General features: G+C 35.4%; 2 protein-coding genes across 2 annotated transcripts in view; one reads left to right on the forward strand and one right to left on the reverse strand.

The window, feature by feature from the left end:
* LOC105456304 (furin-like protease 1) overlaps positions 1–16262 on the forward strand; it is a 211263-nt gene that overhangs the window by 147454 nt on the left and 47547 nt on the right. The window lies entirely within an intron of this gene.
* Positions 14263–16262, reverse strand: part of LOC105456303 — a 6249-nt gene continuing 4249 nt past the window's right edge. The window contains exons 5-6 of the mRNA XM_011700249.1: positions 15085–15420; positions 14263–14723 (exon numbers count right to left, since the gene is read on the reverse strand). Of these exons, the coding sequence (XP_011698551.1) occupies positions 14405–14723; positions 15085–15420 (655 nt within the window). The 3' untranslated portion in view covers positions 14263–14404. The remainder of the gene's footprint in view (positions 14724–15084; positions 15421–16262) is intronic.

Consider the following 16262-nt stretch of genomic DNA (forward strand, 5'->3'; position numbering starts at 1 on the left):
GGGGGGAAGGGAAGAAATAAAAATGTCAACGCATTTTAAAGCGGCGCATTTTAAGAAGACGTTTATCTTAGGGATCGAAGTGCAGAGTGCTCCGGCTTTTACAGTCATTAAGAGGTCCTTGTTGAATATTTAATGAGTGTACATTACTCGGCGCCGCGTCGCACCATCGGGCTTTAAGTAATGCAACAGCGCACGCACACGCCGGAAATTTTAAAATTAAAATGCAGGAAACACGTTGATGCGTTTAATTAAAATTTCTTATTTTTGACGCTGCGAGCAAGCGCTGCGGCAAATTAATTTTAGCCACAGTTGCATTTTTTGGTAGTCCAGTATAATAATAAATACAACTTTTTGACATAAGAGAAAAGACAAAAATTACGGCGAAATTAAAATCACAATAGATTTTGATGATAGCAAAATAATAAATAATCTTATTAACCTAACAGGAATTGCGATCCAGTCAATATATTTTGTAATAATTGAACAGGATATTTAAAATGTATATTGCCTGATATTGGAAATAATATACAATACTAATATAGTCAAAATTTGCAATATTAGTAATTCTCTTAAATTTATTTAAATAAGATAGTGTATAAAAATATTTATATATTACTGCATTTCCATTTTCCGCGCTCTGATGTATTATTTGCTAAACTAACCGAATTTCATTCTTTTTTATGTTGCAGGTGAGTTTCGAAGCTTGTTGGTCATGTAAAGAATACTCATTGCGACCGACCTGGGTCCCCAAGAAGTAAGTGAGGTAAAAAGGTGAGTGCGGTTTCTGCAAGCTAAGCTTGACTCTTATGTTGCAAGTGTTCAACTTGCTGTAGCTAAAGTTCATAAACGAAACTTTTGCAACGATCGAATCTCTAGCGGAAAAACGAGACTGTTAGAGAAGTAGAATTATTTATTTAATTCCGTCGGGATCTCCTGTACGAAGCACTATCCTAACATTTAATGAATATTATACTACAATTTAGAAAGAGAAAGAAAAGACTGGAGAGATAATTTAAAAAATATTCTGTAAAAATATAATTATATGATTAAAAAATGTTTAATATTTATTATTGATATGTGTTTAATAAAAGATTAATAATCAGAGATAATTCTTTATGTTTCACAATTTCTATACGCCAAAGGAAATTCTGGCTTCTCCACTCACAATCAGTTGAATTTTAATATGAGAACATATTTGCGTTTTAGTTAAAATGGGCTTTGTGTAATGCCACCAGTTCAGCGTACGTGCTTAAAATTATGAATTGCAACTTGCCATCCGAAATATAAACCATACCAAGTATAACCAAACGCTTATCAGAAATACGTGTATCGCATTTCTACTCCGCGCTATTTAAAGTGGCGCTTATTGGCCCGGAATATCCATCAGGAAGGATACCGTTGCAATTCTTATTTTTTATATTGAATTATTTTTCCTATATAAAAAATTGTTTACGGAACTGCTCATGAAGTATTATCATTGTGAAGGTATTGCTAAATGGACTGAATAAAAGAAGATACGACAGTGAAAAAGCTAAAGCGATCTCTAGAAAGTCGAAGTTATCAGAAGCGCACTTTCGCATCCGATCGTTTTACATAAAGTTTCCGCTCTCCGTGCGGAGTAGATATTGCACGATGCACATTTACCCGGCGCCATTTATGAAATTGTATTAAAACCCTGCCATATGGTGGCATCGGAAATAAATTGCGATAGCTAATAATACCGTGGTCATTTTCGTTTAAATGAAACCATCTAGTGAGGATAGTCATTTCAATTTACTGAAATTCTGTTTTTTTTTCTCCTCTCGAAACACTTTGCAAATATCAAGTTTGTTTTTTGCAAATATTAAATGGCAATGTTTCCGTAATGTGGCTAATGTGCTTCAGACGAAGAGAGAAAAAGAGAAAAACACCTGAGATAATTATGCAATTAATTCTCAATTTAAAATTCTTTTAAAGTTTATTTTAATATAGATTTATGATCTATGTTCTTGAAATTTAATGCATGAAAACTTTATAATTCAAAACCATCGATAAATATAGACATTTTCCTCCTAAATTTCCTAAAAAAATAATTACAACTTGTTCAATGAAATCCATGGATGGGAATGAGATAATTGTGCAATTAATTCTCAATTTAAAATTCTCTTAAAGTTTATTTTAATATAGATTTATGATCTAATATGTTCTTGAAATTTAGTGCATAAAAATTATATAATTCAAAACCACCGATGAATATAGACATTTCCCTCTTAAACTTCCTAAACAAATAATTGCAGCTTGTTCAACGAAATCCGTGAATGGGAATGAAATTTTGGGGCTATTTTTCTATGCATTACTTGAAACGGACTGTACTTTGTCAGAACTTGGTTGAAAAATTACGCGTTTTCTGCTAATGGCTTAGTGATATCGTATTCAAAGCGTATAGGTGAATTATCGGGCTGCACGGCATTACAACGCCGAGCAAACGCCCATGACGAGCAATATCGCGAAGGGCCGATGATTACCGCCCCTCGCGCGCATACATACCTCGTCCTCGTAAATCCTAGACCGGTTTTACGGCCGCACGTTTACGATGTTCGGCGAACAAAGAGCCCGTCGGTGACGACAACGACGACGACGACAACGTCAACGACGTCCGTTCACGGCGGGGGAGCGGCACTGCAGCGCCTCACGCGCGGCTCCATAAAGCATTGTCAGCGGCAAGATCCCCGGTCTTGACTAAAGTGAATATGTCGCTGACAAGGACGTACGGTCGTGTTATAGTCGACGAAGGCGACGGAGAAGCGGGATCCACATGCTAGTCACGATCCGCGTAGTTCGCTCGATTTTTCATCGCGGGCTGCACGTGAATTATTGTTGCTTACCCCGACCGCTATAGCGCGGCGTCCCCGTCGTTTTGTTTACCAAGCTCTACGTAGACGCGAATTAAAAGCTGAGTATTAATTAAGATTAGCTCGAGGAAATACCTATCTATTAACGGCCGAGAAGCGACGTAATTGCACGACATTTTCACTGTGTTTGCTTTAATAAGACATCTTTTTACGAGACATCTCTTTTCACCACGGAGTCGATCGCGCTTTTGATTTCTCGCACTCTTTGCCGCGTCTCTCTTATTCATAATCCATGAAGCAGCAGCGCGCGTGTTGTTTCGCTGAGAGCATCAAGTTCTTTCTAAATTTTCGATGGGCTGTATCTAGCTCTCTCGTGCAGTTTCAGGAGGGATTTCAATGCTGTACACGCGGCTGCATTTTTCATGCACTCCGCATATACATATATGCAGGCGCGGGAGCGCCGCGCGTCGCGCTTGACAAGTGGTTTTTGCGCGCTGTCTGTCACGTGAAAGTGTCCGGGACGATGTCATCCTAAGAGACGAGGCGACACTTTAGATGGAACGGTCGCCGGTACGGTAAAAGGAGACGCATATACGCCTCGCGCCTCGTCTCGCAGGTAACAAGGCCCGTGTCAAACCCCGCTCGACCCCTTTTTCTCGATTCCATTTACGTCTAAGCGAACGAGGAACTCTGTCCCTCGCTTAAAACCCGATTCAAATTACTGTTTTAAGCTTCAGTTTAATATCGTAAGCAATTTATACACCGCAAATATGAGCGGTTAACTTTTAGTTTTTTTTTATTTTCAACATATACCTTTGACAATTATACTAACATCACTCATCGATATGCCATTACGGAGACTGATAACATTTTATTTCTTCGGAAGTTGAAATTAATTTTTTAGTTGATTTTGACTTAAAATTTCTTATATTGTTGTTTATTTAAGAATGAGAAAATTCACGATATTTTTTGAACTGAGAAATTGTAAGATTTATATATCATTAAAAAATATTACTAAGCACCATCCGCTTTGTATATACTATGACATTTTTCTTGTTTAAAATGATATTTGTGAGATCGCCCAACACCTCGCCTCGAAAACAAAAGGTTAATTTTTGAGGAAGTCTCAACGGCTTTATTCGGATATTATTTCACCGGAAGTTAATTTAATTCAAAGCTTAAACACTCTAAGCTTCTTAATTTTGAAACAAAGGTCCATTGCAGATTTTTCTTTCTACTTTCGGAGGACATTTTCTATATCGCGAATTATACACGGAAAGAACGATTTTGTCGAAAGGTCTAAAAATTTTGCTAAAAACAGATCTAAAAATAATTTTTTATTGAATTATCAAAATAATTTATTGAAATGTTAAAACTGATAAGCATTGCTATAAAACGTTTTGATATTCTAGCAATCATTTTGACTTTCGCACAAAATTATTTTGATTATTGAACAAAAATTATTTTCAGATCTAGATTCAGCAAAATTGTTCTTTCCGTGTATACGAACAGATTTATTCTTTATGGAAATAATATTAGTTTACTCAAAAAATTGTATATATTGTGTATATTGTAGCATTCACTGTTAAATCTATAGTGTCAAATTTAACCTTATTTGAGTCGTCACTGCTCCTACTTAATAAATATAGTTACTTTTAACTAAAACAATAGAGTTAAACAATTTAAAAATTTTCAAACTTAACCTAAATTTAAAGTTAAATTCTACTCTTTTTTTTAATAACTATATTGTTTTCAGTTTTAGTTAAAAATAACTATAGGATACAGCGGGGTAATTTGAATAGTGGGGTAATTTGGATAACAGTAAGCATTTGCAAGAATTTCAGAAAAATAACAGATTTTTAAAAGAAAAGAAAATTACCCTGCTGTATATTAAGTAGGAACAGTGGCGACTTAATAGGGTTAAATTTAACACTATAGATTTAACTGTGTTGCACGCGCGCATTCAGGCAAGTGTAAATGCAAAATATTAATATAATACATTCTGGATTATAGCATTGCGTACATTGTATATAAAGCATATAAAAGCAAATGTTTACCTAATTTAATAATTAAATTATCTTTTTCATCTTCTATCGTGTATTTACATGTTTCTAACATTTTTGTTATATCTCACGTATATACGCTTACGGCGTGTAAACTGCTTACAATGGGCATTATTAAAGTGTGCATAAATATTAAACACCCATTACGGTGCTAATACGAATTATAATTATGATAATATTACGCGGAGGATATCCACTAGCCGTTAAAACCGAAAGGATTAAAGGACTAATCCTGTAACAAGCCGGCATGACTAATATCCGCGAACTCGACTCCGCGTCGGTGCAATTATCACATCGATATAATCTGGATAATTGCGTATCAATAATCCGGACTATTGCTTGTCGCTGCAACAAACGCTCCGCGCGCGAGCGCGCGCGCCCGCCCGCGTGTCCGTTTTAACGCGGTTAACGATTGTTTTAACACAAGCGCGGGACACAACAGAGTCGCGCGCATGCACCCCGTCCGTGCGACCACTACCACTTCTACGAAATCGCGCTTACCGTGCGCACGGTAAATTCAGTCTCGCGTGCCGCTCGAGCGCACAGTTGTGCAGTTGACTCGCTCGACATATTTCAAAAAGAAGAGGGGAGGAAAAAAAGAAGAGGAAACGAGGAAACTAACCTACGACTAACGGTCGATTTGAGCCATTCGCGCGCGGGAGTGGAAATTGCCCGTTCCATTCAATCCGGTATCCTGGCATGTACGAACCGAATTCCGATGGAACGTCGGAACAGCATGGACGAAATCTGATTCCACGTTGAGCGACATTTTTGCGGGCCGAGTAAATGACGCGCGGCGACGAAATGCCTAGACAATCCCGTTTCTCGGGGATTTAAAATCGTTCCGGTGTAGACGCGCGCGCCAATCTCTCGATGACAGAATATACAGCGCGCGGGACTCCCGGGACATTCGGTATAACAACTTCAAGTTCCGATTCGCCGTCTGTAACTGCTACAAATCTACAATTTGCAATTTAAATTTACGTGTATTCCACCTGCATCTCGCACCATCGTTCACCATAAATCACCGTTCGTCACTTACTATTGCAGCCGTACACATAACTGAAAGTTACCGTTTATCTTTATCAGTTCAATTGCTTTACTTTTCCTCTTACGTTTTAAACGATAGAGATTTTTAATTGTTGTAACTGCAACAGAAATTTGAAATTATAGTTACTGGTTTTTACGCGAGTGAGACAGAGAATATTCCTATTTTATTTTCTATCATTGCTATTTTTATCGCTATTTTTATTGCTTATTTCATAATAATATAAATACTTTATAGTTCGACAGTCTTGATTCACAAAAATCTAAAATTTTAATTTATTGTTATATTCAGAGAGCACACAAGAACGGAAAGATCTTTCGGCTTCTTATCTCTTTCTCTCGTCTTCTCTTATTCTCTCGATTTCCCTCAACTTTTATGCCTGCCTGTCTCGCGTTCGACGACGGTCGCTGCCCTTATCAGCTCTTCCACAGCGTTGAGAAGAACGATAACCGAGATCGACTTTTTAATTACCTATCTTCGTGTTCCAGTTCCGTACTTTCGTAGAAGTTTTCTTCTCAGCGCAGCCGTGAACGCCGTCGAGTTTTCATTGTCACTGACAATAAATCTCACGGTTGTGATGGCGTTGAATTTTTCGGGCAAACCTCAAACTCTCATTATCCCATCTCATCCCGATTTACTGCTCGATAAGATCGATAAGGTCACTATTTCGCAGGAATGGCTGCGGAAATATTTAGTAAATTAACATATTAAACTTAATGTTACATTTCTCATTTGACAATTTTAACTTATGTAATGATATGATAAGTGTAAATTTTTTTTTCTTATTCATATGTCGTACAATCATAAAGTTATTATTTATTATGTTCTGTTTATTTTATATTTATCGCAACAAAAAATATTATATCATTTCAAAAATATAAAAATATAAAATTTAATCTTATGATTAAAGTTTTCATTAATAACAAAATGTCAGTATATATAAGCCGAAAAAGAGAAAAATTAAAAGTTAACACAAATAGAGTTAGAAGGTTCGTTAATTTATGTGCATCAAAATCTATCTCATTACGATAATTGCGATTTATCACGGCGTACGAGCGATAATATCGGATGTCATTAGTCTCTGGAAAATGCATTCTCATTAATCGACGAAAAAGGTCGGCAACGATTTCCCCTGTTGTATGGTAATCGCCGATACCATCACTTTACTGAATAAACGATAGATTGTTAACAAGTGTGGCAGTTGAACGTTATTGAAGTATTTCCTTGGAACTATGCACTCATCGCGCGCGGTATTTTATTTACACATTACACATGAAACTCTCGTTTACAATTATTTCACAATTATTTATTTAAAGGAAAAACAATGCAAATATTTTCTTTTTATCGTGGCGCAAAATTAATTCAAACGGAGCACAGCTTTTTTCTAAATTACATTGTTTGCGGAGCAATCAGATTTAACATACGACATTTAATATAATCGAGATAATAAAATAAATAAATTGTTCAAATTAATACAAATATTTTAGCAGCAAGTTTCTGGAAAATATACGTATTGATTCATTTCTAACTGCGTCTGTAAGAGTATTATATATGCACGAAAAAAAGGAAGGAACTTTTATGTTGCGAAAATGATATGCGGATGTTATTTTTTTTCAATTTGTGAGATACCCTTTACGATATCACGAAAAATGATAATCACCGTAATTGATTTTATATTAGCGCTGCGGATCGCATTTCAGATCTTAGCAACATGTATATCGCGCTTCCCTTGTGCACAATTTACATAATTTCCATTCGCTTTTATACAAAATAAACACGCAGACGGAAGTGTGTAAATTATGAAGATTTTTAGGCTTTAGTTGAAGAAATGCATTAATATACCAATATGTGATACAATTACCTATCACACCTAATTATTGTATTTCCTATATAACTAAATTATTATGTAATTTCCATAAAATCTGTTTTATAATTTTTTCCTATTTACGATTATAGCTTTTATTTGTACACAAAAAACAATTAACATTTTACATGTCTTTCGTATTAAACTCGATTTACCGCGTGTTATGAATATTTCAATCAACTGAACTCGCATTTGTTCGTTCGATTCACAAATTTAGCCTGAAGGCAATTATGATATTTTTATATCGCAATATCCGCGATCTCCCATACCAGATAGTTTGTTGATTACGTAAAACGAGCTTTCGTGAAAAAGATCATTTTGCGAGTATGCTGATCTTCTAACAACAACGGTCGCGCAAGAAGGACATTAAGCGGCGCGTCTGTCTCATCCTCTCTCGCGCTTTCCCATATCTACCTGCCGGAAAATTATTCTAAGTGCTGACCTAAGTGTTCCGCCTAAGTGGATTACTTGGACCTATAAACATGCCGCGGGCGATGAAAAATCCTGTGCAGCATGTTATGCAAATCGTGTATCTGCATGGGAAAGACGTCGCGTCGTTAAATTCGAGTATGACGCTTGACATCGATTTAAAATCGATTATGGCACTCACTGGCGCGTCCGTGCATTCGCGATCAAGGATGCCACAGGTGAAAGAAACTGAATTGTCCGCTTATTGTCCGTGGTGGAATTTTTTGTAGCAACTTGATTAAATAGAAAATAGAGAAGCAGTACGTTTATCGAATAATTCTTGAAATATTATTGAGAAATATTATTAGTTAATTTCACGACATTTTATTTTTTTTATCTTTCTTACTTTTAAAGTAAATACTTTAATACTTTCAAAGTACACTAAAATACTTTAAGAGTATTACTTTTAAAGGTAAGTTGATTATTAATAGATAACAGTTTCACTTAATTTGTTATTTTTAATTGTGGTATGCATATCACAGATTTTATATCTCATTATTGTTTAATTTTTTAAATTAATTTTTATAATATTTTAAAGAGCAATAATAATTTAAAAGCATAAGTCGTATGATTTGATATTATAAATCTTGCATGTTTTCAATATTATCATATCGCATTTTTTCTCTAAAAGTATCATATATATATATGATACATTATTTTTCATTCAGTTAATATAATTATTGTTTAATTTATTATTTTATATTTTATTTTATATTCTGTTTACATTTTATTTAATAATTTCAATTATTTTGTACAAAATTTTGGCAGAATAATCGAAAATTTATTTTTAGGTTTGTTAGTTTATAATAATGCCTACATAATTTATGTACACATATATATCTGTTTCATTTTATTTATGAAGAATATAAAAAAATTGCTTACAAATGTATTAATAAAAGTGCTTATTAATGCTATTTATTAATTTAAATTAAATAAACCGCATTATTCTGATATAATTTTAATCGTAATAATAATATGTTGACTTTTTATAACAAACATTATTTCCACGATTTATTTTACATTTAATTTACTTACATTAATTTAATATTAACAAGCATTCTGACGTTTTTGCCAAGCGTACTTTCATTCTTTTGTAATCTCTATTATGGAAATTTTAATTAGAACTGGTATGTTTACAATATGTTTGTCAATTAGATTGGTAGAAGGTAAATAAAGCGAATTTATTGAGTTCGTACTCTTATGAATGGTTGCTTTGCTTTCAATGCAATTGTATACGCGTCTCACCCGTCAGAACATCAATTATTTCTCTTTCTTCCTCAACTAATATTTGTTGATTGAAGATAGTCAGCAAGAATAGCGTTGCTGCGATTAAATCAGATTAATTGCTAAGTGACACTGACGAATCAAAGGTTATCGCCAACGGCCATCAAATTAATCCCAGCGAAGCCAGTCCAGATTTTTACTCGAACGTTTTTCGCTCCCGCCGTTTCGTTTTAATGAAACGGAGCGGAAATAATTGTCAAGATAACACCGTGTCCTATTAATCCTTTCTTCTACTCTTAAGCATTGATTAATTTCGATCATTAAATCTTAACTAAGGAAATATTCTCCCGCAGTACATTCTCTTCTTTAATTAATACACGACGTTTTATATAGATCTAGATATAATAATAGTAGAAAAGGTTTTTTTTATTATTTCTTGTTAAAAAATATTTTATTTATTAATAATGTAATTATAACAAATGTTTGAGAGTATATATTGTTCTTGTCTTAACTTGATGAATGGAATATCCGAGAAAAAATGTGGATTACAGTTATGTACACGTTAAAATTTTTCTCCAATTTATTTACATTGAGAAAAAAATTGATTGTACGAACTAAATTTGTATAGTTGTTTGATCCAATAGTTAATTCAACAATTCTTTAATTGCACAAAGAAAGATATAGTTTATTCATGTCAACTATCAAAATTTTTTAATTAAGAATTAACTAAACCAATTTAATTAAATTATTTTGTTTGAAATAAATACTAGTAGTATTTATTTGTGTTTGCATGCTATTTAGTTATCCAAGTAATATATTTGTTTAAATTCCAAGTATCGAACTGACTAAACGATGCTGATGGGGATAATAAATAGTGTGAATTTTTAATAGAACAGTTGAGTTGAATACGATAAATTTTTGTTGAAGCAAAATAGTTTAGTTAAAAAATAGTATTTTGTTTATAATAGTAACAAATTATTTTGTGTCATCGTAACGTTTAGTCGAACGTATCGAACTAAATATTTTGGTAAAATGAAATAAATTTTGCGTTTTTCAACAATTTTTTTTCTCAGTGTATTTTATTTTGTACCGGCACATTTTTATTCGTGCAAAATACATACGTCTAACGTTTCTCGCGTGTTCCATTTACTTGTATACGCTATTCTGCAAGTTTGCTCGTTCGCTCGCTCGCAAGTGCGACACGTCGTAGGCCCGGGTATAATACAATTGTTTCGAGTCCCAACGGGACTCGTAGCATGCACATCGCTGCAATATTAAAATAATCGATTGTTTCGTTTTACCCTCGTACAATTGGCTGCGTACCAAAACGATACCCGCGAGTTACATCGGCCGATTTTCCATTTAATCCTAGAAGCTGATTTAACGGGTGTACATTTGTTACGGGCATTAGGCGCTCTCATTATTTATCGCGGACCGATAAATTCCACCGCGGAAGCGGGTGTTTAATTTTACACGCGTCCGAGAGCAATAATTGGAGGATGAAAAAGCCCCTATAGACAATTATTCGCGCGTATTTATCGGAAACGGATAAGCCATCGAAAGATTCCAAAATATGAGTTTACAATGCTTTATTGATTAGGAATAATGCCATTATCGAGAAATTAATTTTACCTCTGCGAACGTAGCAACAGCGGAATTGCAATTTCAATTGTATTTACGCGGGAATATTGTTTCTTATATACGAATCAATCTGCGATGTTGCTTATACGTTTTTCAAGACTGGCTGGAATTCATGTTTGGTTCGGTTTCTGCTTGTAAGAATAAATTGAATTCAATTGAAATTGAACTTTCTGAACATAATTGTCATTAAAGAAAATTTGCGCGTTTCATGAAATATGCCAGAAACGTTGATTAAACTTTCGCAATGTTGGAATTGATCTAATCACTCTGTCAGTTCAAATATAATTTATGATCCTATATGTCCAACATAAATTATGCCGCTGAAGTAGCTCGATTACCTCGATAATTAGAATGTAATAGTATCGTAATGCGTCGGAAACGTACCTCACGATTAATTAATGCGTTATTAAATTGCAATGCCGAATAATTTACGACTACGTCGCATTACAATTGTGCAAATGTATGTAGTGTGCGCTGGACGTAAAAGTGTCGCATGCATATTAATAATTGCATATATCGATCTGTTATTAATCGTTGAACTTGAAACCGCGGGCAATAATGTACTAATTTATCTCCCCAAGAAACGCTGCAGTTTCGAAGTTATATTGTTTGGCGCTCATTTTTTTTGCAATTATTAATAAATTATTATCTTCATCGCTTCTCGTGCAGAAAGTAAAATTATTATAGGCGTTCTTCTGTTTTAACCACCGCGCGAACCGAGTGCCGCGTGAAAATGAATGAGTCGTATAAATATATTTATAATATAGTCGCCACGTGTCATGATGTTGTTGAATAAGATTATGCTGTGGCTCGTGAATTCGTCCATTTAGAAACGATTTTAGGTAGGGATTTTGTGCGGCTTGAAGTTCACACACATTCATCGGCCCCACTCGGAACTTTCTATGTGACATTTTCGAATTTTCACCCTTCCGTCAGCGAACGGTAACGTCCGATTGGCGATACGTTGAGCGTTGCTTGCGCGCCGCAGAGATTTCCCTTGGAAATTGCAACGTGAATAATTTGTCGCAATATGCAACGTTCGTCGCGTCAACCAACGCCCTGAAATATTTCTATTCGGATGCATCTTGATTTGCCCCACCTTTTAAAGCGTCCCCGGAGATCCGGATCCGTGAACTTTGACTTTGCGTAAGTTACGCAAAGGTTATATATACAAAACAGCGGATAGTACACTTCGAGAGAGGAAATCATTTTTGCTTTGTACAAGTTTGAGTTATGCGGTAATATATTCGCATAAGTCTATAAAGTTTGTGTTATATACATACAGAATAATTATAAAGTATTAATAAAATATAAACTGAAGGAAATTTGATTATTGTTTATAATAGAGTATTGCATTAACTAGAAGCTTTAAAGCTTAATGTTAATTAATTTTACAATACGAGTATAGTTACTTCACGAGAGGGATTTTACCCTTTAATTAATATAAAATGTAATAATTAAATCACGTGCGATTGTGAGTCATCGAGTCTCAGGACGGTCTCATTAAGTGATATCCAAGTAATATCGCATAATTATAATTATGCATATATTAGGAAATATTTCGAAATGCATTCTCCGAGCTATTGTCAGCCGTGTGCTCTGAATGGCGGAAAAAATATAGGTATGTGAAAACTTGCCAAGTAGAAACAATTATTTTCTTGCGAACGCCAGGGGAACCTGCCCACTCGGGTATTACTCCTGTCTGACTTAACTGATAAAACTTCTTTCCAACTATCTTCCGGAGACGTCAGCTACTTCTTGAGCAATCTGTAAATAACGAGCGCCATACGCAATGCAATACGCAATCCTGTCGTCATTCGTGAAACGGTGCGGTTGAAACTACGATTTTACTTCCGCAAGTGATACGATAAAATGGTAAGAAATCGTCAAAGCGTTTGATTTCGTGCAATAAAAACGTTCCGTGGAAGGCGCGGTGTTGCCAATTTAAACTTTCACTAAGAAAACGCGGCCCTTTTGAACGCGTCGAAGAACTCATAGATTAACGAAAAGTACACAGTTTGCTTATATATCCCTTCTCAAATCGCTCTCGTTTCTCCTCGAGGGAACTGAAATTGCTCGCAGGAGAAAACTTCCATTTCAACTTTCGTTAAAGCACGTCGAACTTTCGTCTGGGAACATTGTCGGTGAAGGAGGTGCGACTCGCGGAGGTTCGTAGCGCCTTAACTTGTCGTCGTGCGAAGGGTGAAGGGCTTTTGCATACGTCGTGGTGGTACGACGCTCGCTGATTGATGCGCGCGTGTGCGCGCGAGTTTCACTCGGTGGTGATGGTACGCCGGAGGTCGAGCTGGACCGTTGGTGTTCTCGCCGGAAATGTCTTGCCCCACTGTCCGGTCCACGACCGGAATCGGGTCTTGAATGTTAGCTCTTCCCGCGCGAATTTATCATCCCGAATCCCTGAAGACCCGGCAGGATTTCCCGTCGTTCCCTTTCGACTCACGATAATACGAATTGCCGTGTAGCCTCGAGCGAATGGGATTAAGTTAGTTTGCACGAGCCGATTTTTCACGGTGAATCCCGGAGAAAATCGACGGATCGAAGATATATGTATACATACACAAGTGATTTATGTATCAGAAAAGGTAAATAATAGTTTCACGCACACGCAATGTGAATTGAAACAAATATGATGAACTAATGCAATAAATATATTACTGCTAAAGAGTAATAAGTATATAACAGTAAATCTTTATTGTACGCTAACTCAACTATATTAATTGACTAATAAATATAAAACATTTGTCATATTCTTACGTCACACGGAAAGAACAATTTTGCTGAATCCAGATCTGAAAATAATTTTTGTTCAATAATCAAAATTATTTTGTGCAAAAGTCAAAATAATTGCTAGAATATCAAAACGTTTTATAGCAATACTTATCAGTTTTAACATTCCAATCAATTATTTTGATGATTCAATAAAAAATTATATTCAGATCTGTTTTTAGCAAAATTTCTAAATCTTTCAACAAAATCGTTCTTTCCGTGCAAGTATCCTTACTTACCGTATAGAATATTTCGAATTCTTAACTAGTCTATTTATAATTTTGTTTTTTTTTAGTCGCATAAAGTACAATAAAAATGATTTAAATAAAAAAGAATATTCATTATACGCGAGATATCAGTATTTTTTAAATTAAAGAAATTTTCTTTTATACTTTCAAAGAAAAAAATCTTTGAAAGTAGTATTGTAGCAGTTGTAGCACTGACATAAAAAAATGTTAGGAACGCTTCAAATAACGCAACATTACTCGATGGATTGGAAATCGGAAATCCGTGGATAAGCGCGAGCGGCTTCGATCTCCTCCGTGCAAGCCACGTCGGGTTTCGTCTCTTTTTCGATCGATTCCGGCGGAAGACCTCCGAAAAGTGTCTGCAGATCCTTCGCAAGGGATGGTGGCTGCCAGGGAACGCAAGGATCCGTCATGACGATCGTACGACACACCTTCCTTCCCTTCCGCGCGGTAAGGATCCTCTTTGTCGCGCTCGTGACCTCCTTGGCAAGATCTACCTCACCTCTTCCCGATCCCCTTGGGGTGTCTCGAGATTTTTCCGCAGCTGTAGCACTGTATGGAATATCGTGGCTAAATTATCGATAGTCGAATACATCGAACGGAATGCGGCGAAAAATTCAATTTTCGAGTCCGTGGATTCTTGAAATGATAGAAGCGCGACGAGATATTCTATTCTCACGCAAATGTATTAAATTGTCCCTATTCTATAATTCGGTGTTTATGTTCAATATTTTTAAAAGAAATAATATCGGTGAAATGAAATGAAAAAAATACATTTAGACAAAGCGAAAGATAACGAAGCTCGAGAAAGCTCTCGAAGTACAATTCAAAGAAGATGAGATCTCCCGAAAATAGAATTCTAAAAATAAACCAGTCGAAGTCCAATTCCGAAAAACCTAGGATCGGAACTAACCTGCTTTTCAAAGCTTTCTTGGTGAATTTCCTTGCTTTTGTCCCCGCCACGCCGGCTTCATGGATCTCCTTTTTAGCTTTTCTCACATATTCCGTCATACCGGCGAATTCCTCAGGCGGTGCCATCATCTTCTGAAGGAGACGAATTTTTTCTTTTTCACTGTGCTTTCTAGTGAGCTCTCCGCGCTTATGAGCGCGCAGGAGCTTCGTCCAGCATTCCCTCTTCTGCCGTCTCATTTTGCCTTTGATTGATCTCGCTCTGATGTCGCCCTTCGATCTCATTCCCTCGTCGACCTCGCCCCATTTTTCGCGATCTTTGACTGCTCGATCTGTAGACCTAATGCCAGCAATTCAATATATTCTTTTCTTGTGTGGATTTTAAAATCGAGAAAAAGAGAAAGAGTGAGAGACGACGGTTGGATTGGAATTTAAATTAAAACGAACGTCATTCAAATTCCAGTGATGTTGGGAAATCTCAAAAGTCACTGAGATTCTATCAAACTTAACAATATCGAGTTCCTCAAGTTTCTGCATTCGATATATATTAACTTTTTTATTAGAGTATAATACGCGATGGAAATGTAATGTAATGAAAAAAATACTTTGCGTGTGATATTATACACACTATAAAATAAATGGGAAATTAATAAATAATTTATATATACAATGCCTTTACATATAAATTCATATACATATATATATATATATATATGTATATATATATATATATATATATATAGGCATTATAAAAAATAATCTTGACTACATAAAATTAATATCTTGACACAATTTGACATTAAGAGGATGCTGAAAGGTCGGCCAAATTTGTACGAAGTCGATAAAGCAGACTCTTCAGTGTCAGTGGTATCTCTAAATGAACTTCTTACAATATCTTCTGTCTCGCTCAAACACGTGGAATGTCCTTATCTAACTTATTGAAGTGCCATCTCTTGGAAAATCCGGCACTACTGCCAAACGTAATTTTTGCTGTCTTTACCTCAGGCGAGCGTACGAATTACCACAAATTGCATTCTAAGTAATAATTGTTTTTCTACGCTTCCAATCGTTGCTCCAAAGGTCTTATATTATTCGTGCAAGTATTCCGATTCGCGCGAATTATTTTTTTTGTACATATGAGCTACAGAACTTTTGTATCAATGAAATATTTACGTCAGGTGA

Source organism: Wasmannia auropunctata, unplaced genomic scaffold (genome assembly GCF_000956235.1).
Source record: "Wasmannia auropunctata unplaced genomic scaffold, wasmannia.A_1.0 LD335721.1, whole genome shotgun sequence".
Lineage (NCBI taxonomy): Eukaryota > Metazoa > Arthropoda > Insecta > Hymenoptera > Formicidae > Wasmannia > Wasmannia auropunctata.